At 47.9% G+C, this 23,798-nt stretch overlaps 1 protein-coding gene across 2 annotated transcripts; it reads left to right on the top strand.

The window, feature by feature from the left end:
- Positions 1 to 5,850: 5,850 nt before the first annotated feature.
- Positions 5,851 to 20,913, top strand: PCARE (photoreceptor cilium actin regulator). Of its 2 annotated transcripts, none has more exons than XM_017676596.3 (2): positions 5,851 to 9,813; positions 14,140 to 20,913. In XM_017676596.3, the coding sequence occupies exons 1-2, from the start codon at positions 6,146 to 6,148 to the stop codon at positions 14,318 to 14,320; spliced, it is 3,849 nt and encodes a 1,282-aa protein (XP_017532085.3). In that variant the 5' UTR covers positions 5,851 to 6,145; the 3' UTR covers positions 14,321 to 20,913. The 2 variants fall into 2 exon arrangements, with proteins under 2 accessions (XP_017532085.3, XP_036865382.2); XM_037009487.2 differs by having other exon boundaries at positions 14,143 to 20,913.
- The last annotated feature ends 2,885 nt before the right edge of the window (positions 20,914 to 23,798 follow it).

Genomic DNA, 23,798 nt, shown 5'->3' on the forward strand with positions numbered 1-23,798 from the left:
GTTTAGTGGAATATTGTGTAGCCATTTAAAATGCTGTGAAGGATATTTAGTGGTAGAAATACAAATGTGTTGTAGAATAAGAAAAAAATGAGGCTGCAATTTATATGTACAGCAAGATCTTGTCTTTACTGAGACAGGAGAGATATTAATTTTTAATACCTTTGTTATTTTCTAAATTTTTATACTGAACTTATTGCTTTTTTTATTGTGGTAAAAATACATACAACACACTATTTACTATTTTAACCACTTTAAAATGTACAATTCAGTGGCATTTAGCACATTCACAAGGTTATGAAACCATTAACACTATTTCATTCCAGAACCTTTTCATCACTACCAAAGAAAACCCTTTTCCCATTAAGCAGCCACTCCCATTCACCCATCACTCCAGCTCCTGGCCATCACTAACCTATTTTCTATCCCTATGGATTAGCCTATAGAGATGCCATATAAGTGGAATCATATCACAGTGGAATCACAGTATGTGACCTTTTATACCTAGCTTCTTTTACTTAGCATAATGTTTTCAAGGTTCATGCATGTGGCAATATCAGTACTTCATTCTTTTTTATGGCTGAATAATATTCCATTGTATAGACATACCACTTCTTGTCTATCCATTCATCAGTTGATGGACATTTGAGTTATTTCCACATTTATCTATCATGAATAGTGCTGCTTTGACCATTCATACCCAAGTTTCTGTTTAAGCATATTGCTTCCAAAATAAAGAAAAATATGCCATTTGTATAAAATTATATTCACCTTAGTCTTCTTGGATTGCTATCATAAAATACCATAGACTGGGTGCATTAAACAATAGAAATTTATTTTCTCATGCTTCTGGAGGCTAGAAGTCCAAGGTCAGAGCTGCAGTTGATTTGGTTCAAGTATTTTAAGTATCACCTGCATGAGTTGCAGAGTCAGCCTTGGATAGTAATCTCCCTTAAACATTATGACAAATACAGGGGGGTATTTTGGGGACAGAGGCTATTTTTGTCTTGGTAATCCTGAATTTGTAACTGGATGTATTCAAAACAGTTGTGAGTGAACCCAAATGAAATTTCCCAGATAAGGTTGTAAGTGGTGGCTGGTGCCTCACCCCCATTCAGCACAGACAACCCATTCTTTGGATGTAAAAGTGAAGAGAGCTGAATCTGCTATCTGCTCTTCAATCCAAGGGCAATTTTGTGAAACTCTTAGAAAAAGTTACATTATTTAAATATAAGGAAAAACTGCACAAAGTTGTCCAACAATATTACAAAGACACTTAGCTAGTTTCTCTCATTACACTGTAACCCCAGGAAATGGTGAGATTCCTTCTCACTTACATTTCACCCATGAGGCCAGCATCCTATCTTCACTGTGTTACAGGTGGAGAGACTGGAACTGAGAAGGCAAAGGCAGAGTGCTAGGGGGTCTGCATGGACTTGGGCAGTAGGAGAAAGAGCAGGGGTAGGGAAGGAAAGAGCCTGCATTCAGCTGTGTAAGCTCACAATACAACAAAGAACATTGACACTGACATTGTGGAACAATAATAACACTTACTATACTAAGTCACTAAGATTTGGGGGTTGTTATAGCAGTTAGCCTAACCTGAAGTAAATACCTGATTTATAGGTAAAACTGATTCTATATCAATAAAACAGCTTCTCTTAGTCAAAAAAAAAATGGATGAATTTCTGCCAAACTTGGAGAGGACATTTAGGACATTTTGATTTGAAATATAGACTACATAGCATAGATGAAATTTATTTTGGAGGATCCTCAGAGACACCTCAAAGAGTTAAGCCGTCAACCTCCAGAGGTCCAAGGAGAGGCATGTGTGACTACTTATTCCAAGTAAGCCATAGATATGGAGATTCGACGAAAACAAATGGGTTTCTAATATGATCACCAAATCACTTAGGGCAGGCACCTGAATGTCACATGTGGGTTTCTGATTGAATTGCTTATCACATGAGCAACTCTGGATGCATTTCTCTAAGGCATATAATAGTAGCCAGATTAATTTTTTAATGATGGCTAATGATTCTCTTCCACAGAGCAGGGGAGGTGAACCAGTGAAGCAGTATATGCAAAGGGCCTAGCACAGCTCCAGGAACACAAGCACACCTCCCTTTCCAGCCAGCTCACTGCAGTAGCTGCTTGCTTTCGCCTGCTCATCCTGCATCTGGCCCAGGGGACTGTGTGGCAGAGAGCATCCCTGCAGAATCCAAAGGGTCTGGTGTTCCCTAGGCCGTGGCTAGTGGGAAACTTTGCTCAGCTGTTCAGTTTCAGGAGAACTCACTGGTGAAGCTGAGAGAATGTGAGAAATAAGACATTTTTTCAGATTGCTTAAATAACCTTCAGCCTTAACTCAAAATTGAGGCCACATTAGAACCATGTTTAACTGAACGATTAGTTCAGGGCCATGCAAAAAAAATAAGGTGGAATTGATTTTGTCATGCTGAAAGGCAAGGACAAGCCCTCCGTAAACCAATGTTTGGTGTGCATAGTTCTGTTTTGGATGTCATGGTTTGATCTAAGACATGCCCAGATCTTTTTTTTTTTCCTAATGACCTTTTCAACATGGAGCCTGCTTTTTCTCTTCTTGGGTATGAACTGTACTTAGAAACTGGCTTCAAAGGAACAGAATAGGGGGAAAGTGAAGCTGTATGGCTTCTGAGGTCAGGACAGGGGCCACCTCCTTGCCCCCTCACTAGACCACTCCCTCTAGGGGAAGCCCAGGAGGGCACTGCAGTGGCCCTGTGGAGAGGTCCACGTGATGGGGAACTGAGGCCCCCTGCAAACATCCAGCTCAGAACTGAGGCCTCTGTCAACAGTCATGTGAATGAACTGTGTTGGAAGGAAATCAACCAACCCCAGTCTACTGACTACAGCCCTGGCTGGTGTCTTGACGGCAACCGAATGAGAGACCCTTAGCCAGAACTACACAGTGAGCGGCTCCTAAACTCCTGACCCACCAAAATGTAATGTTTAATAATGAGATAATGTTTGCTGTTTTAAGCTGCTAAATTTGGGGGGCAATTTGTTATGCAACAATAGAAAGCTAACACAGGCACCCTTTCCCAAGACCAAGAGCTTTATAAGTAGGACTGTCTTAGGCACAAAGGAAATCTACAATATTGCATTTTAGTTAGGTGTGTGTGTATTTAACATACATAAAGTGCACAACTTAAGTGTACAACTCAAGGAATTTTTACCTGTTTGTATACCTATGGAACCACCACCCAGGTCAAGATATAGAACATTTCTATTACCCTAAGAAATACCTTCATGCCCATGATAACTCTTCCCAGAGATAACAATTCTTCTGAGTTCTGCAACTATAGATTTTGCCTGTTCTTGAACTTCATGTAAATGGAATCATTCAGTATGTACTCTTTTATGTCTGGCTTCTTTCACTCAGCATAATAATTTTTAAATTTATTATTGTTATATGCTTCAATAGTCTGTTCCTTTTATTGCTGGGAATTCCATTGTACAATTATGCCAAATTTATTTCCCTATTGACAGACATTTGGATTATTTTTAATTTTAGGCCATTATGAATAAAGCTAATATGAGTATTCCAGTCCCTTCTGTGGATCTATGCATTTAATACTCTTGGGTAAAGTCTTAGGAGTGGAATTGATAGGTCATAAGGTAGGTGTACATTTAACTGTCAAACAATTTTCCAAATAATTGAGTCATTTTATATTCCCACTCAAAGTAATTCTTCTTTTTTTTCATTTGAAGGAGCCCCAATTTGAAAAGAAAGAGAAACAAAAATTAGTCTTAATGAAAAATGAGTGGTAATGAATAAAGAGCCTTCTAAATTATTTGGAATAATCAAGAAAACTAGTCTACAAGGCACAGAGCTATCTGACAGCTGATCCTCCAGGCAAATACTTTTGTTTTGATCTTTTGTCTGGAAATAATCTTAGCCACTTAGATCAAAAGTTTTCACAAGATGATTCAAGTAGGGGCCCAAATCCCAAGAGGAGAAGAAGTTACATAAGAACCCTTCAGATTAGCTTTCCACTCTGTTAAATGGAAGCGAGAAGACTCTTCCCACATGGCACACTTGTTTACTGAGCCAGCCCAGTGCTGTGACAAATGAAACTTCTTAATGCCTAACACAGCTCACCCCCAGGCACTGAGTCAGCTTTGTGTCTCCCATGAGCTCTGCTTCAAATAAACAGATCAGAGAACTTTATTAATTATGCACTCTGGGGCATAGGGCTGTGATGGGCACCAGGCTCTGCACGCAGCCCCAGTAGCTGGTTTCCAGCTGGCTCATGGCACAGGAGGTATCTCAAAGTCCTCTCTGTTTCTGAAACTGTCTCGACACCCACAGTGTTATATTTGTTGGTTGTACGGGGCTCAGGAAGAGAAAATGAAAACTATAAAGCCAGAATCTGAGCAAGTCCAGGAGCTGCTCAAGGCAACATTTTTTCTATTAGAAAAACTAAAAGCTGGCAACAAAATAAATGTTCAAAAGTAACAAGTGGTTAAATATAAAGCCCTTCTTCCTCCTCAGCTGGTGGGAATTGTTGTATGTTTAAGAGCAGGGAAATGACACAATGCGGCCTTAGAAAAATCCTGAGGTGACAGTGTCCGGAGCAGAGGACCATTCTACATAGACACAGAGTGGTACAGACCCGGACCCTGGGGCTGCAAGTCCACCAGTAGGAAATTATTTCCAGACAGTTAAGGACAGGATGGAGCTTGGTCCTGGACAAACTAGTGAATTTCCTTACGACTTTCATTATTGTATGTGTCTTAGATGCCAGGGGGAAAGGAATAAAAATTCCACACTCTTACCCCTTTTTTTGAGTACCAACCACTTACCAGGCACTATGCCAAGCACTTGCCATGCATTAATTGACTTTATCCCCACAAGAGCCCCATGAAGTAGGTACGATTATCCCCATTTCAAAGATGAGCCCTTCCTCAGGAAGTTAAATAGCTTGTGGAAGTTCTCCCAATGAAAAGGAGGAGGAGCCAGGATCTAAACCCAAGTCCCCTCCTGCAAGCCCTTGCTCCAGACTTCACCGACAGCATGAAAAGTGCAGAAGGAGCTTCAGTGGGCAGCGGCTACCCTTAGCCGTGGGCAGGAGCACCATGCTCAGATTGAGTAGAAGCTGTGCTGAAAAAGGAAAATATGTTTTTCCCTTTAGCTCTCCTCCTAATGACCAAATGGCTCTCCAGTTTTAGCTTATTTTCCTATGAGAAAGTTTTAATAAAAAGCCTTTTACTGTAAGGGTATTGCCTCCCTGAGCCCATGGTCCACAGTGACCAGCTTTTTTTGGCAGTAAGTTTTTCTGCTTTCCCCCTCCAAAACAGGGGGTGCAGCTTCCCTGCTATCTAATTCACTTTTCTAGTTTAAAGGAAACCTACCTTGCCTTTTGTGTTCATCATCCTATTTAGACACATTCTCCAGCACTACAGACAGGTTGTTTTTATAAGCCACACAACAATGTATTGCTTCAACTACTATCTATTGTATGTGTTGGGATCTTCTTGACATTAACAGGTTGGAACACACTTCACTGAGTTGCCCTTCATAAGCCACGAAGGTCACCTCTCTGCCAGGATCTGTAATTGGCAAGCCCTTCCTTCTCTCCTACAAATGCGTCCCTTCCGGAGCCTTTTGCAATCATGGCTCATTTCTCTAGGTTTCATACGGCAGGCATCTGAACGGAATTAAAAGCATAAGCACGTGCAAAAATAATCCACTTCCAAAGATAGTAAATGCTGAGAAGTTCTATATTAGAACACACTGAGTGCTGACTGGCTAGGGCATGATTAACCTAATAGGCTTAAAGTTCCACTTGCAATCCACATCTGTCAGGACACAAGCAAAGCGCAGGCCCGTAATCCATGAGACTAAGGTCCTTTAGATTGCCGTGCTGCTCACTAACAGCAGAAGGGTTCAAAACTTAGGACAAGACGACAGGCGACACTACCTCTACGTGGCGGGCCAAGGAAGTAAAGGAATTGGCTCCAAGTTTAGGACTTCATACCATGGACTTCAAAGGATTCTGGCCTGAAAATTGCCTGGATGGACAAGTAAGACTGCCTTTTGTTCCCTTTTCAAATATGATTCTTTGAAAATTGTCAAGGATGTGGGTAGAGATGCCCACAAGCTGAAATCATGGGGTGTGCACCTTCCCGCAGTGACATTGTTAACAGCATTGCTAAGAGTGGCATCCAATTTTTTAAAAAGCCCAAAGAAATTTTGCCAGGACATCAGGGTGTCAGTGAAAGATGTTCCATCCCTTTGCCGGTTCAAAGCTCCACCTGTTATGACTCTGGGGCGGCCTTATCCCAGGGAGAGAGGCTGGCAAAGGGGCAGCCAGGTCCCAGGTGGACCAGAACTCCAGCTGAAGGTCTTTGTCAGCTCGCAGGAGATCCCAATGCAGGCGAAGGGAAAGATGTGCGAGGACTGATCCCAGAAACCCAAACTTCCCCATCCCAGAGGAACAAATCACAAGGCCACATGGCTAAGGACATTCAATTCAAGACACGGAGTTCCCACAAGTCACAAGGGACAGCCTTTTCTGGGGAAGAAAGTAATACCCAAGAGACCTCCAAATGGGAAAAGAAGCCCGAAGGCCACAGGCTGGGCTGCCAAGCCATTTGTCTTGCCCGGGAGTCTGAAGGTAAAGTGGACTTCCCCGAGGCCCTGGTGAAGGCCCACCAGCATGCTTACACCTATCTGCACACCTGCCTCTCCAAATATGAAGCAATTCTGTGCATCATCCACCAGGCCACCCAGACCCAGGAGCACCTGCAGCCCATGGTCAGCTTCCTGCTGCTGTGCTTTGATGAGGTCAACCGGCTCTTGGGGGAGATCTCCAAGGATGGAGAAATGCTCCTCCAAGAAGTTAGAGAGGATCTGACTTGGCCATTGAGGAAAGCAGGGCCCCGGGAGCAGCCAGATCTCCTGCAGCAGCTTCTGCAGTACACAGTCAGCAAGCTGCAGGTGCTCTGCGGCACAGTGGCCTCCCTCACCGGCAGCTTCCTGGAGGGCTCCAGCAGGTACCACCTTGCCACTGCAAGCCACCTGGGAAACAAGCTGAGCACAAAGAGGGGCTTGGACGACCGCCTCCTGAGGGCTCTGGGGCAGCTGGAGCACTTGGCAAGTGGCCACAATGACCCTGGGGTGCAGGGCCCACCCTTATGCTCTGAGGACAGTGGCATTGGTGGTGACAGTGAGTCTGTGCAGCTGGCAGACAAGCTGGGCAGGCAAGCCAGCTGGGACTTAGAGCTGGGCCCAGCAGAATGGAGGCCAGTGATTTCACCCACAGTGGAAGCCAGGCTGGCAGGACACACCTGGCAGCAAAGTCCTTTCTGGGTGGGTTCGGACAGCCCCCAGCACTGCCCACTCTCAAGGCCTCCTACAGCAAAGATTCAGCCAACAGCACAGAGGGCAGCCGGGAGCGCCCGCCCCTCCAGCACAGGCCCAGAAAATCCTGCTTGCAGGCCTTTGCAGATAGGCAAAAGCGCTCCCTGTGATTCCCTTGAGACTGGGATCTCTGTGGAAACGCAGCTCTCAAAAGGCTCCAGTGTAATGGACACTCCATCCCTCAGTGATGGTGAGGACAGCAGCCCAGAGGAGGAGGAAGACGAAGTCAGCAGCACGAAGCTGTACCCATGGCAGGAAAATGCTTCCCATGCAAGGCCTCGGTCTTCACCTGCTGGCCCCGAAAGCCCATTTCAGCCCCACCTCAGGAGGTTGAGGAGCTCCCAAGCCCAGGAAATGTTTCTGAAGATGAAGGAAGCAATCAGCAAAAGGATCAAGTTTGTCCCTGCACCTTCTGGGCATGAGGACTGGGCAGAGGAGGAGGAGAGGAAAATTGTGGCCCCACGGAGACCTAGAACAGTCAGTGGCAGCAGGACAGTCCCCATGAGGCAGAGGAGGTCCCAGTCAGAGGTCTTTCTTAAAAGCCACATGGAGGACTCTACCCTCCGGGAGCTGCGAAGGGTCCAGACAGACCTCAGCCAGAGGCTGGAAGCATTCTATGCCCTGGGCGCACAACAGCAGGGGCAGAGCAAGGAACAGGCTCTGCAGCCCAGAGCAGCAGCTCTGAGGCCCGGCAGCAAAGGCAGGGTCGCCCCCAGCAACACCGTCAGCAAGCTGAAGGCATCCCTCACCAAGAACTTCAGCATTTTGCCAAGTCAGGACAAGAACATTCTGCAGAAATGCAGTCCCTGCCCCAAGGGTGAACAGCCCTGGCAGGAGAAAGCTGAGGGGCTTCCAAATGCCATTCCATCAGGTGAGAAGGCCTGTGAGGCTCCTGGGGCCAAGGACTGGACTGTCAGTGGCTGTCCCACCAGAACATCAGTCAGGAAACTCATTGAAACTTTCAGTTCCACTGAGAGTCTGAGGATGCTGGGAGATTCCAAGGACTCTGGGCCAAGCCCCCACCTCAGGAAGTGGGGTATCCCCAGCATGCCTCCCAGATTTCCCATTTACAGGGGACTGGCCCCCTTGTATACAAAGCCCCAAATTTCCCCAGCAGCAGGCAGAGAATCTCTCAAGGTAGACCCAGGCTGGAGGCCCCTGGCTCCTATTTTTCCACCTCTGCTTCCAGCAGGAGAGCCCAAGAGTGAGGCCCTCAACTGTGAAACAGAGCAGGACCTGGAGCACCTCCCTCCACCACCTCTGGAAATCCTGATGGACAAATCATTCATTTCTCTGGAGCCCCCAGAAAGCAGCAAGCCAACACAGAGCTCCCTTGAAGGGACCCGCGTGCCAGAGCTGGGAGGGGCTGGCCCTGCCCAGAGACCGTGGGCTTCCCCAAAGCTAAGAGCCTCCTTGAGCCCCACTGACCTGCTGCCCAGCAGGAGCACTGCCACCTCCACCAGGCCCTGTGGCACAGGGTGCGGGAACAGCAAGAACAGCTGCAGTTCTGGAAAGCCGAACCACCCACCAGCAGCCCGCGGAAAGCCAGCAGTGAGGAGCACTGGGACTCAGGGGCAGGCACGGGCAGGCAGGGCCACAGGCCTCCCCAGGCATCCCCAGAAGGCTATCTACTGGCCCCACTCCAGCCACACATCTGGGCAGAGCAGGTCCTCAGAACCCAGCCTGGCTAGATCAACTCGAGGGCCACCTTCTCCAGAGGCCAAAAGGCAGAGCCAAGAGAGAAGCAGCCTGCTGGTCAGGAAGGCCTCTCCCACAAAGGCACACTGGATGCTCAGGAAGCTCCCGAGCCCTGTCGAGTCAAGTGTCCCCTCCGTGCACAGCTCCCCCAGCCCACCAGTCAGCCCTCTGGCAAGCCCCCCAACAATGAAGAAAGGAGCTTTCCCGACACCCCTACCCAGCCTTCCCCTGGTGAGCCCGCCCACTCATCATAAGGTCTTTAGCCCCCAGACCCAGACTACAGAAGCCAGTTCCCCATCCTCTGGCCCCGCTCTATCCCTGACAGCATCCCCCACTCAGGGGTGCAAGGAAACAAGAGGTGCTGAAGATGGTCAGGCAGCCGTGGCCAAAGCATCTGAGAACACACGTTCTGTATTCTGCCCGGCCACCCCCTCTCTGTTTGAAGCTAAATGGCCATTCTCAACAGCCCACCCATTCAGTGCACCATCGCTGCCACCTGAAGCTGGGGGCCCTCATGGGACCCCCACAGGATGCTGGAGGAGCAGCTCAGGGCCACGACTGAGGGGAGACTCACATCGGGGAATGGCTCTGTGTGCCCTCAACCCTCAGCCCTTTGTCAGAAGAACAGTGTCTGACCGCCGGCCCGGCTTCCGCCTTCCCCTCCCTGTCCCAGGCCTCACCAGCAACACTCGTGAATCCCACCGTGGCCAGAGCAGGTAAGGGAGACTCCTCAGACGGTGGCCCTGCTGTTCTGAGAACAGAGCTGATGGGCCTTTAGGATCAGCTGGGTCAGCAGTTTTCTAACTGAACTCCAACAAACAAGCAGTTGGAAAAAAGGTCTAGGAATGTCCGGCCTCCCTGCCCCACAACCTTGAGCCACAGTGCCGTCCGCTGTCACTCATTTCAGCGTCCCAGGAAAGATTTTAACTGAAAAGAGGCACTGCTGTATTTTAAAAGTTTAAAACAACCATGTTAGTCCAACCACACACACCCCCTTATTTTACAGGTGGGGAAACTGAGATGAAGTGACTTGCCTCCCTGTTTGGGTCACTGTCACCTCACTTCCGGTTTACTGCAGTAGAGCAACTTCTATGTGGGAGGGTCTCAAACTTTTATTTAAAATTTGTTGAGAACCCAAAAGAGCTTTTCTAGCTGTTGCTTTTTACCATAATATAAACGAAAATTGAGAAATATTTAAAACACTTATTAATTTTAAGTGACCCTGTTCTATGGTAACATAAATAACATATTCTTATGAAAAGTAAATATATTTTCCAGAACAAAAATATTTGGCACTGACGTATTTTTGCAAATCTCTTTCGTGTCTGGCTTCACAGAGGCAGCTGGACTCTCAGACCTGCTTCTGCAGTCAGTGTCATGTAGATTCAGTCTACATTCATGAAGGAATGAGTGAGAAGGCAAATCATATCTTGGTATTATTATGAAAATAGTTTTGACCTCACAGATCTCCCCAAAAGTGTCTGGGGGGCACACCCTGAGAACGGCTGGTCCTGGAGGTATGAAATATGAATGTGTGGCTAGTATCCACCCGAGGACCTGCCTCCACTTCTCCGTTCTAGGCTCATCTCCATTTCCCCTTTCAGAGGTGTGTAGAGTAAGAACAAGACTCCTCCTAAACACCAAGAACCAAAACTCAGGCAAACAGCTGCCATTCCTGCCCTTGGCTGACTGGGTTCTGTGTGTGCATTTGACACGAGGGGTTGCTCACTTGCACGTCATTGACCCAGCGATGCAGACAAGCCTGGGCATGTGGCTGCAATGGGCCATGAGTCACAGTCTCCCATTGCCTGGACATTGAAAGAAAGACTCACAGGACCGAGTGGCTGTTTTACAGAACACACAGGGAAGTGCATCTTTTCCAGAATTGCATAATGGGGAGAAAATGTAAATCTGAGGCCTATTAGAGAGGAACTCTTATCAGTGTGCCTTGATATCAGATCAGACAAAGCTCAACCAGCACCAGTCCTTGCTATCTTTGCAGTGCCCACAACTCTGTAAATCAGCAGCTTATTTCTGCCAGAGTGATATGTATTACAGCCTTCACAGTATGTCAAGGCATAAATGGTAATTTTTTACAAAGCACTTGGCAGTCAATTTTAAATAAAGATATTATCTTGGGAAAGTTGTGCATTATTACAGTTATATAAACTTCCCCAGCCACTTGAAAGAAATGAAATATTGATTATTTTTGCAAGAATCTTAATGTAACATTGCTCTTTTCTTAAATCTAAAATGAGCTTCCCACCGCACAGTGCCTTTCATCTAAGAACCTCTGTGTTAATGCATTATTCCTCACACTAGCCACTTATTCAGTTATTAGATTCCTAAATCTGTGCCCTTCAGGAGAAGAGCTTGAGAGAACAGGAACAATAAAATGGCATTAATTAAAAATACTAACATTTTAAAACAGCAGGAGCAATAATAAAGTAACATAAAATTGTTCAAGAAGAAAATAATGCCCTTTCTTGGGCTTCTCCTTGAAATAGGTCAGCCTGCAAGGTTGTTTTATGTCCTGAATCTCAATATTTGGAGAGATGGAGAGAAGTACTTGTAGTTTGAAAGAGAGAGGATTCATCAACAGGAGGCTTCCCAATGTCGCATGGATGGTCACGTAATGACGTGCATCCATTTCCCTGACTCCTGGTAAGACCACACCTCTAAGCCGTTCTGGATGGTGAAACTGTGAGCACATGATGGCGGTGATGGGAAAATCTCACTCCCTAGCCCACCCCACCCTTCGCCCAACCCTGTAAAGTGGGCGTCCAGGAGCAGAAGCCCACCAGCTGAAAGCACCAAGTGTTTTCTGCTCTGTAGATGACAAGCATTTTTGTTCTGCTCTCCTCATACAGGAAACCCTACCAGGGAACCGAGCGTGATTTCCCAGATCATGCAGCTAGCCAACAAGCCAGTGCCCATGAGCAAAGTGCTCACATGGGCAGTTTCCCCGAGCAGGGACTCACAGGGATGTGACCACACCCACTGTATCCTGCAGTCGGGGAAAGCTTGCAGGATGAACTGTCCTGCATCTGGCACTGACCCCTTTCTGGTCGTCCCATGCTAGGAGCAAGCCCCGTTTATAGAATAAATGATGCTGCTTACATCCTCCTGATCTTGGGGTCCAGGGGATCAGGAGCCGTCCTTGGAGGCTTACCCAGGAAGCCCAGTTTCTGAGCTTCAGTTGTTATTTATGTGTGGAATCCCCTGGCAGAGGTGCCATTCTCTAGGTCTCAGCATGCCAGGGCACTGTGAGCAGTCAGCAAGGATCCAGAATTTCTCTCCTCATGTGGTGCTTTTAGTCTTTGCCTGGGCTGGACTGCTCTCTGCAGCCCCGACCCCATTTTCTGAATTAGGCTCCCGAGTGACCAGGGGGGGCAACCTGCCTCCCAAGCAGTTCTGGGAACAGGTAGAACTGGCCAAGTCATGACAGTGGGAAAAATCAGCTTCCTAGCCTGAGCTTCTTGCAGATGTGGAACCTGGTTAGGACATGGGGAGACAGTTCTAGAACCAAATCATCTGTCAGACCTCGGTGTCAGAGGCCACTGACACTGCACACCACAGCCTATGCTCTGAGCATGCCTGTTCTGTCCCTGCCAGCCTCTCTAGTTGGGGAGCAGCAAAGGGTTGTGCATGAAGTGCAGAAGCCTCCCCCACTCCAAAAGGGGCACAGGGAAAAGTAGTGAAGGTGGGAGCTGTGGCCCACAATGACAGTGGGTCCTGTAGGAACCAATGAGAGGGCCAGAAGCACACACAGATGAGACTGACTCTAAGGAACACTGTGGGTTCCTCACTGCCTGCCAATCACATATGTATGACAGTCTCAGGGCTGACCCCCACATCCCCACACTCCTGCCACTTTGATTTTGTTAGGATCCAAATTCAACCTTGTCCTCCACTGGTTTGATATCCCAAGTAAGCCTAACCACACATGAGCACACTGCGTAATAAAGCTCATGGAATAGTCAAGAACGTGCTGTCACAGGCAGAGAAGGGCCTTCTACTCTGTGCATGTAGGGAGCTAGGCCCAGTTCTGCATGGCAGGATGGTCCCAAGGGTCCTTTGCAGTTGCGACTTCCTGTTCATGCCACAAAGCACCAGGGTGGCAGCAAACCACTTATTGAACACTTGCCATATGCTAGTTAGTATACTCAGTTTTTCATGCTTCACCCAAAATTGATACCTGCGAGTGCTTTATCAAATGAATACTATTATTATCCCCACTTTACAGAGACGAAAATAGAGAATCAGAGAGACCCAGTAACATGCTACAGGTCACACAGCTAGTACGTGAAAGAGCCAGGACTCGAACCCAGCCAGCCAGGCTCCAGCCTCCACACAGGAGTTGTAAAGCCAGCCTGCCAGCACAAAGCCAGAGGGGCTTTCTGAGGTGGGCCCCAGGCTTGCTCTGTGCTTGTGACTATCCTCCCTTCTGCAGTCCCAGTGCACACTGGGGGTCCCTCTCCACTCAAAGCCCCTCTCGCTGTACCACTTGGCAGCTGGGAGGCTCTGTTCCAGCCAAATGCCAGACCCAGGTGAAGCAGTTTCCATTTTACTCCATTCAGGAAAGGGTGGCAGCTGAGCAAAGCAGGGGTTGGTTTTGTTTTTTTTTTTTTTTTTTGCTGTTATTGTTGGTATTGTTTTAATTCAACTAGCTAAGGCCATCCCTTTATTAAACAAGAAGTACTTTAAAAACAAAAACAAAATAAAGGCCCAGCTCCCAGAGCTTATGAGGATGTTGCTTGGTCCAGAGCGGTGGGATCCTGGACATCAGGGGAAGAACAGGACTCAACCTGTCAGCTGAAACGCTGGCAGCTCAGCTCCTGTAGTGACTGACCACAGAGGGCACACACGAAGATGGTGCCAGCGGGCCAGGCTGATACAGAAAGGCAGGGGCCTGGCAGCAGAGGTCCACAGGGCCTGTGGGTGAGACAGGTAGGGAGGGACTGTGGGAGGCAGAATGGAGAATGGGAGGGGGCCCCAGGAACAGTGAGGACTATTTGATCCACACCTGTCCTTTCTCTCAGCAGCAGCAGCGAGGAGAGTCTGAAGGACCCAGAGCCGCAGAGCAGCTCCTGGCACTCAGAGCCTAAGGGCAGCAGCAGGGGCGCATCGCCCCCAGAGCTCTGCGTTCTGGGCCACGGGCTGCAGTGGGAGGCCAGTGCCAGCCACCCCCAGGACCAGCCCCAGCAGAAAGAAGAGGCCTGACAGGCTGGCCAGTGGCGTCACACTGATGCCAGTGACCCCAGAGGCAAAGGGTGACAGTCAAGCGTCATGCAGCCCACAGATGGTGGGCAAGCCACACTACTACTGAGGTGCCTGGGAAGGCCTGGAAGGTGCCCTGCCCAGGGGGTCTGCTAAACTCTCAACAATCGCCGTTTTCAGTCCCAGATCCTGGTTTGCTTTGGGGCTCAAAGGTAAACTCTAACTTTGGGCCTCTCAATGACACTCTTTCTTTAATCCTTCAAGTACTGGCCTTAATATAGGGATAAAATGTATTTATCCCATGCCTGATGGGGTAGGTATTTCACCTGGGTCAACTCCATGAAATCACTTAATCATCACAACGGTGAAGAAAACAGCATTCTCCTGGTTTTGCAGATAAGAGAACCGAAGCTCTGCTCCCTGGATCCCCCTCCCTGCACACACACACGTGTCTTGCCTGAGATCGCGCAGCAAGGAAGAGAGCAAAAATGTGAGCAGTTGTGCTTGGCACTAGAATCCATTGTTCTCCGTCACATTTCATTACCCATGACTATTCCATCCCTCCATCTGCCTAAAGCATGCAAAGTTGTTCAAATGGTTGAGAAGCTTTGTTTTATTAAGGCTAAAGAGTGGCACAGCATTCAAGTTCCCATTACTAGCTTTGTTTAGAAGCTGATTGCTCTGGAGATAAGACCGGGGTAGAATGAAGCCCGACTCCTCTTCTTCCCAAGCTCAGTTCCAACGCCCTAAACACAAAGCTTCCAGCTGCCTAGCTCAGCCGAGCTGCCTCTCAGGCTAAGTATGTCTCAGAGGCGTGTCTCAAACGCTCTGCCCTACACATCCTCATGCCTCTCACACTGAGTGGGTATAACCAAGCCTCCCAAACAAGCAGACTATTCTCCGTGCCCAGCTGGGGCTTGAGCTCAGGAGGACATGTGGGTGTACACATACACACACACATGCCAGTCTCCCCTGAGGCTTCTCAGTCAACTTGATTCCTAGGTCATCTGCAGAACTTCTGATATTAGAAGTGAAGAAGGGTCATTCATGCCACAACTCTGCTTCTGCCAATGAGCTGGATATTGGCTGCAAATCTTGGAATGTTTCCACTGGAAGCTGTGAAGTGCTTTCTGAGAAAATAATTTGCAGTGATTGGGTGATTCAATGCCTGCTCGGTGGGTTGTTAAAAGATAAGAATTCTCACCCATGTGGTACAGCCAAGGGGCAGTCCTCCAGATCTGTTGTAAACCTGCTTTTTAAGTTGGGAAAATTATAAACTTCAAGTCCTTTCATGTTGAAATAGATCATGATTCAAGAACATGTTAAACTGGGTTCTGAGGCTCATGGCTACCTCCCCCAGGGATGGCCACAACTCCAAGTAAGAGAGGGTGTGCAGTTACTAAAGTAGGGATGACAGGGATCTCTTTGAAGGCACCCAAGGAACAGTTGATTAAACTACCAGGAGGGGCCACCACCCACCCCTGCACTGGGAAATGTCTGCGCACACCAAGCCATATGCTCACAAATGCTGTGCAGCCACACTAACCGGCCCAGCAGGGTTGGGCAGCAGTGGGGCTGTGCTGGGCCTGAGCCCCCTGGGAGCCATGGGCGGCCCCTGGGAGCTGCCTGGGCCACAGGCAATGGGAGGAAGGCCAGCTACCTATGCAGGGCGGGGCTGAGGTAGGCTTGTGAGAAGCCAGGGTTAGGGAACTTGCTTGCTGTGGAGCTGGGCGTCTCCCCTGCTGGTCAGGCCAGCAGTGGGTAAGGAAGGATGGGCCAGGATGACAGGGCCCCGGGGTGGGCATGTGGGAAGCAGGCAGTGTGCAGAGATGCAGCTCACAGGTAAGAAGCCCCAGGAAGGACTAGTTAGCAGGGGACCCACCTTGCGCTAGGGTTAGGGGCAGGCTTTCTGGAGGTCTGAAGAAACAAAGCAGAACCCCACGGCAGGGAGACTGGTCAGGGACACAGTTGATGAAATGGGACACAACATAGGGACCATAAAAAGCCTAGTTACTGGAACTACGATAAAAAGTGGGAGCCAGCTCCACCCTGAGGAGGGGAGGCCAGCCGAGTTCAGCCCAGGGTCTCCTTAGGCCTCATCTGAGAGGCCTGGTTTGAGGGTTAGATGGGAACTGAATGCACTGGCCAGGGCAATGAAAGCTGGAGGTAGGCAGCTGCGAGCAGGCAGTGTATTATGTCACGGAGCAGGTCAGCATCTGATAGAATGCCCTGGAAAAGTATGGAATGGACCACTGCCCTCCACGAGCGTGCCCGTCAGGAGGCTCTCTGAGATAGCAGTTGCCCCTCCCCGAGCTAGGCTGGTGAGCAGCGCCAGTCCCCACTCCTCCCACGCCACGGGCAGCAGGGGAGGGACACATGCCTGCCATCACCTGGAGCAGCTCCTCATCCCTCTGCATTTACTGAGAACCTTCCATGCCAGGACAGTGGTAGGCTCCAGCCATGCGCCCCATTCACAGTGTAATGAGAGGCCCCAGGAGCCTCAGGACCAGGCAGCAGAACAAGGAGCAGATGCAGCCATCCTGTTGCCAAGGACCCAGAATCCCAAGTCAGGTGCAAAGGGCCAGAAAACAATGAAGGTCAAAGGTGAAACTGTGACGAGCTGGCAATGGAGCAGATGGGTCAAAGACGTTTCTCGGTTACCATCCCAATTATCAGACTTAGCCCAGATTACATGTAAATTAGACTTTGCAAAAAGAAATTAAATCCACCACAACAGACCACCTATGTGGGTACCAGCTCAGTGTTACCCCTCCTGGAGTCCAGGCCTTTCCTCAAGCCCATGTTTCTAACTCTCCCTCGGACAGCACACCGCTGGTGGCCATGAGGGACAAGGCCCATTCCACAGCTTCCCAGATGGGTCACCCTTACCACCCCTGCCCCCAGAACCTCGTGCTTGCTGGGCCCAATCCCTTCCTGAGCTCAAGGAGAAGAGAGGGCAGGTGTTTTTCTTTGTCTTTTTAAGTCAATGGACCCAGCCGGTTAAGGACCCCTGAGTCTGTATTTTTCTTCACGCAGTTAGAACAGGAAGGAATGTTGGGTATAAAGACAAAAGGGCATCCACCACTGATACATTTGAGGGGTGCATATTATACCCATATTCTTACTGGGCCAACTTCTTTCAAGGGGTGTATGACCATCCTCCACACCCCTGGAGACCCCCAGAACCACAGAGAGGGATGTACTCAGCCAACTCTTTATCCAGCACATTACGAACATAGCAAATAGTTATGCCATGGGACAAAAACACAATTTTCTGGTTCTACCAAAAGGATTCATAGAGAAAAAAAGTAAATATATTGTGGTGGAACAGTGATAGCTTTTTGCAAGTACAAATACAGTCTCCAAAATGAAATGCAACTTCCCTCGGCAGCTTGGATCAGTGAGGTTGTTTACTGTGAGCACGTCTATTTCCTTCCTCACATTATACACCCAGTTTAGAGCCTGAAATAATCCACATTAACAGAAAATGCAAGGCAGACACACCAAAGGGACTTTCCTTTCATTGTGAAGAGTTTTTGTTTGACAAGACTTGCCTCGTAAAACCTACCATGTGAATGAAAGGGATTTTGAGAAAGATATTCCTTTTTCTAAACTAAACTAGTGTTTTGCATGTAGCAGAGGAGCTGACGCAGTGAATCACAAGTGTCAGCATGCCTGCCAGTTGATCATCTGGTTGTCTGCTCACAGGCTGCCAACACCGTCTCCATCTTCCAAAGGAGAGCTTTTCAGAGGTAATGCATTTTTAAGTAGCCCCACATCAAAGATTCTATTGCACCCCCGTAAAGTCAACGTGCTCGGATCCTGTATTAACAGCACGTTATGCGGCACTGTGGTTTACTCCCTGTGCCTACCTGAAGTGGACATGAAGTTCCATTAATCTATCCAGACGTTTTTATGAAATGTAATTAAAGATGCGTTGCACTCATACAGGAGCAAACAGTTAATTCGCTCAGTGCTCTAATTCAATTTCATGGAGGACCCTGGACACCATTGGCTTGGTTACACTCCTGGACTTAGAAAGTAGCTTCACAGGTTGTCTGTGGGCCCTGCATCAGGTGAATGTAGAACTCGACTAATCTAGTAGCCCGGGTCCTGAATGCTGCCATCACAGGTACCAGGTACCCGGGTAGGATTGGATGTGAGGCACCAATCATTTTTGGCTGGAATGGAGAGATGGCACTCCCTGGACTCAGGTAATACACCTGGACAAACCTGAGAGGCCCGAACTGGAGGAAGAAGAATGAAACAAGGAGGAGGAGGAGGCAGAGGAGGATGTGCATGTGATGGTCACTCTAGGGAGTCAAAGTTTATCCCCCTCCTGTTGGGCGGAATTAGGACACTGGAGCCTGACCCTTCCATCACCCCACCACCCGCCCTCTGCTCTGGCTTCTCGGGGACCATTTCTTCATCTGTAATGATGCCAACTTACTTTTCCTTCCATCTACAAGATATGGGCAAACCTGCCTGCCCATCTTTTTGAGCCATCTGGGAGAACTGAACTCATAATCCCTCCACCAATTCTGTTTTTAATGTGAATCTCTGCCATTTCTGCACTTTCAGATTCTGATTAAGAACAGTCTCCCCCTCCTTCCAGAGCTGCACTGAGATCATTAGATAAGGTTAAAAACAGCTGTCAAATTCAGCTGGCATTGACTTCCTTTTTTGAAGAATTCTGTCTTTCAAAGTGAAAGACTAAAACATTTTGCTTGCAATCACAACTACATATGTCAAATATGCCAAATGGAAAAAAAAACAAATTAAGCTTCAGAATCTCACATTTATTCCCATGTTGAGGCGTGGGTGATCTGTCAGTCAGATGGTAGAAATGACTTTAGTGCCTTCTGAACAGCAGGTTGTACTGGGACGAGGCTTGAGTTAATAATAATTATACCTTTTCTTTGCATGTAATACTCTACCTTTTCAAAATACTATTATCTACACGATTTTATTAGGTCTTTTTTTTTAAAAAAAACCTTATGAGATGAATGAAGCATGTTTTCAATACCTTTTACAAATGAATAAAAGAAGGTTCAGAGATGTCAAATGTCTTGCTCCAAAGACACATTGCCAGCCAGTGGCAGCACAGGGCACAGGTCCCCTAGCCCCTGGCCAGCCTTGGTTCCAGTAACTACTGCAAACAGTATTTAGATTATTGTGGTGGAGGGGGAATGAGGAAGACCTAAGAAAAGATACCACAACCTAACTGGGAAGAAATTCTCAGTTTCCTCCAACATTTATAAGGAGGAAGTTATTTTTCAGATCCAGCCCAAGGCCAGCTGTCATGTTAGTCAATCCTCTTAAACTAACTTGCATGAAAACTCAAAACAGAATTTCCAAAACAATTTTAAAAAATAATCCCCTCTACACCCGTCAACCACTCCCCATTGTTCCCAAGCACACACATTTAAAACTGCCCATGACATTAAGAAAAATAGAAAAGTCTTAACAAGAAAATCTTTGTTCCTCATTTCCATGAACCCTCCAAGTGGGCTTCAAGATGAAACCCCCTAGCAGGAGCAGAAAACACTTGGGGCGACAGCACCTCCCCTTTATTACCAGTGCCCCAGAGTGGTAAAAACCAGTGGATGAGACAGAAAGGAAATACAGACCCTTGGAAACAAATTGCCTTCATGAAAATTATTTATCTAGCTTTTTTTTTTTCTCCTTTGCAAGGGGGCAGGATTGTCTGTGTTTACAAAACCTGGTGACCTTTTAAAGCTATTGTTTAGTTAATGGCTTCTGACACCAGCGCAGAGGTCCTGGATCACTTTCTGGATGTGAAAATTTTCAAGGAGAACCCAGGGTGATGCTAATAACAGCCGTCAACCCACAGAGAGGTAATTATAAAGCTGTGATTAAAACAAAAGCAAACCTTCAAGTGTTCCAGCCTTCTCCACGGAAACACCAGGCAACGGGATACAGAGGAGCCCCAACGCCCCCTGAATAAGCCCCACTAATGATAAGGGCCAAACTGAGCCTCTGAGGGTCCCTGACTGGTAAGAAACCCGGGGCTAATTATGCCTGACCAAGGGTCTCCTGGAGCCTCGCTGGGAACAAGCAGCTGTTTCTCCAACTTGCCTGATCTCAGGAACACTCCAGCTGCTAGATAATTTGGAGATATCCGGCCCCTCGCTCCAGGAACAAATGTACAGCTGAGGCTAGGAACTCTGAATTTTTAACAAGCACTCCATCCCTGTCTCCTTCCCTCCTCCCCAAGTGATTGTTTTCAACAATGTTTCGGAAGCTAACTCCCAGGTGTGGGTCGCCTGGGAACCTAACAACCACTGAGAGCAGTGGGCCTGTGGCAGTGGCCCTGGACCTTGAGAGCGTGTAAGAAGGACTGAGGGCTCTGATTTGGTAGGTTTGGAGTACAAGCCTGGGGTCTGTATTTACCGAACACCATGGATGCTGCTGTTGACCGCAGGCCACAGTCCACACTGGGCCTACACTCATCACGGTGTGCTTGGAACCTGTGTTTTCCACTATAAAGCTTTTCTACTCCTCTGCCTGCCCTCAAGTCTCTGCCAAAACACAAGTGATCATGGATGACTCCCTTGCTGTTACAAGCTCTGAATAAAGCCTTTGCCTTTTTCATCTGAGTGGTGTTCCTTTATTTCCACAAATCCCTTCCCCACCACAGGCTACAGATAGCCAAGTGTTCACCACATGCCCCGATGATCAGAGCGGGCCAAGCAGGCCCCCTCTGCCCAGAACTTTTTAAAGGCAAAACTCTGGGGTCAGACTAAGTCCAGGACCATGAGATTTCAACTGGTCCCCTCAAAGGGCTCAGACTGCCCCAAGAAGAGGTAAATATCTTGGAGCCATAGAGTACCCTGGGGTGGAAGCTCGGGGGCTGTGAAGCCAAACAGGCCTGAGCATGAATCCAAGCCTCAGCACTTCCTAGCTGTGTCTTAGGGCCAAGTTGCCACAAGGGAGCCCCTGCCAGGTCAGCAGCTACATCCTCACCAGGGGACTTGTTGGAAATGCAGAATCTCAGCCCTACCCAGACCTGCTGAATCAGAATCCACACTTCAACAAGAGTCCCAGTGATTCCCACGCACTGGCTGCCACAGCTTATCAAGCATCTCTGGGGCCCGTTTTGTGGGGGAAATGGGGAAAATAATATCTTCCTTATGAGATGTGGAGCAGAATGTCAGACCGGAACACGGCAGACACTCAGCGAGAGGACAGCGCCTCCCCCCGCTTCCCTTTGAGGGCTGCCTCTCCTCCCATCCCTGCAAGGAGGTGGGTGATTGATCCTCTTTGCCTTCACCATTTCTCCCGTCCTTTTCCTAATGGCAGGACTGAGTTATAATGAAAGGAAACTGCTTTCAACAAGAAAATGCTGTGACCCTCTGAATCATTTGGCCCCCATCAGAGCTGGGAGGAGGGGGCAGCCCTGCAGGGAGAAGGGCTTCCAGAATTATTCTTCTTCAGCTGGCAGGGAAATGCGGAGGCAGCTGGGAAGCGGGTGTCAAGCAAGGAGAAGGGAAAGGCAACTGGAGAGATGACAGGCCCCCAAACCGTGAGAAGGGCCCTAACTTCCCAGTAGAGGGGCAGAACATGCTCTGTCCTCTGAAACAAGCCCAGTGCAGGCTAACAGTGGGTCTCATTCCACAAAGCCCCGAGGTACAGCCTCTTCCTCCAACTCCAAGGGCAGCAGAGCACAAGACCCTGCTCCTAGCTGCCCCTAAAGCAGTGACCCCTAAAACCTAATGGCCAGTATTTATCAGATGCTGCCTGGCTCATGGCATTGTGCTAAGGACCTCACGGGAATTATCTCATCAGCCGTCACAATAGCCCAATTAAGGTGGGTGCTACTGTCATCCTCCCCTCTCCCACCTACCACAAACACATACACATGCACACACATTGAATAAAGAAAGATCAGAGAGGTTGACAAGGGTCTGAGGCCACATACCAGTAAGCAAGAGTGCCTGGACTTGATTCCAGCTCCTCTGACTCCAGGGCCTGGCCTCAGTCTCTGTCCCTAACCCAGGACACCCCAGAATTGCCAGGTAAGAAGAACTGGCAGGCCAGAAGCCTACAGGGCCTAAAACACTGACATTTTTCTACACCTTTGATTTTATGGTGGTTTCAGAATTTGGCCACCCATTAGAATCACTTGAAGAGAAAAGAAAAAAAGAGAATGAGAGAGAGAGAAGAAAAGATAGAAAGATGTTATGTGCGTGTAAGTAAATAATGGAATACTACACAGCCATGAGAAAGAAGGAAATCCTGCCACTTGCAAAAACCTTGAAGGCATTATCCTAAGTAAAATAAGTCAGACAGAAAAGACAAATATTGTATGATTTCACATCTATGTGAAATCTAAAAATGCCAGTCAGAGAAACAGATAGTAGACTTACTGGTTACTGGGAGCTGGTGGCTGGGGGAAATGGGGAGATATTTGGCAAAGTGTACAAACTTCTATTTATAAGACTAACAAATTCCGAGGATCTAATGTACAGCACAGTGATGATAGCTAATAATTCTGTATTATATACTTGAATGTTGCTAAGAGAGTACATCTTAAATGTTCTCAACACAAAAAAGAAATGGTGATTATGTGATGGGGTAGAGGTGTCAGCTAATGCTATGGTGGCGAACATCAAGACACTGTACACCTTCAACTTACACCAACAATGTTATATGTCTATTATATCTCAGTAAACTTGGAGGAAAAAGGAAAAGAAAATAGAGCTGTCTGGGCCCCACCCCATACAATTCAATCAAAATTCCAGACATTATTTTTTTTTTACCTCACCAGATGATTCTGAATCACAGTGAGAGTGGAACATTTCTCCAGAAGGTAAGAGATAAAGCAGGGACCAGAAATGAGACAAGGAATGGGCCTGCAGGCATATTTTCTTAAAATCTCTCAAACTCCTAAGCAAGGAATTTCTAAGCAGTTACATGTTCTCAGACAAGTATTCGGTCCTCAATTCTCACCCTGGAGAGAGAGAGAGAGAGAACACACAAAGAATGCTCGTGCATAGGTAGAGGCTGTAGTCCCACCAGCAAGAGCATCCTGAGTAAGTGCAGTTCCTGGCCACACACACACACTTGGCTAAGCAGAGAATGGGGTGGGCTCCCCTCAAACCCACCCTGGCTCTCAGGACCATCTTCATTTCATTTCCCATGACTGGCCTTCCAATAGGCCTCATTCTTGCAGGCACCCCCAACAGGCCTGGGCCCAGATCACTAACATGCTGTCTTCCCTGTGTTTTAAAAGTAATGATGTGGGAAACCTTTTAAGATTGAGATTTCCCAGGGTGCACCAGAACCACCCAGCCCTTCCCCAGCAGGGCTGTGCCAGGACGTCGTCTGTAGAGCCCAGATAAGCAGAGATCAGATTAAAGCCTGAAATAGTGAAGGGAAACAGCCATGCAGAGCTTTATTCTTTGCTTTTCAGCTTTCTCAGTTGTCTTAAACACCAGCACCCAAGAGGAAAGGTACA

Source organism: Manis javanica, chromosome 1 (genome assembly GCF_040802235.1).
Source record: "Manis javanica isolate MJ-LG chromosome 1, MJ_LKY, whole genome shotgun sequence".
In the NCBI taxonomy this organism is placed as follows: Eukaryota; Metazoa; Chordata; class Mammalia; order Pholidota; family Manidae; genus Manis; species Manis javanica.

Excerpts from the sequence above, each read along its gene's own strand:
- PCARE (XM_017676596.3), top strand. The coding sequence starts at position 6,146 with ATGGGGTGTGCACCTTCCCGCAGTGACATTGTTAACAGCATTGCTAAG. Across the intron at positions 9,814-14,139 it reads TCCCACCGTGGCCAGAGCAG|CAGCAGCAGCGAGGAGAGTC; the intron begins GTAAGGGAGACT and ends CCTTTCTCTCAG.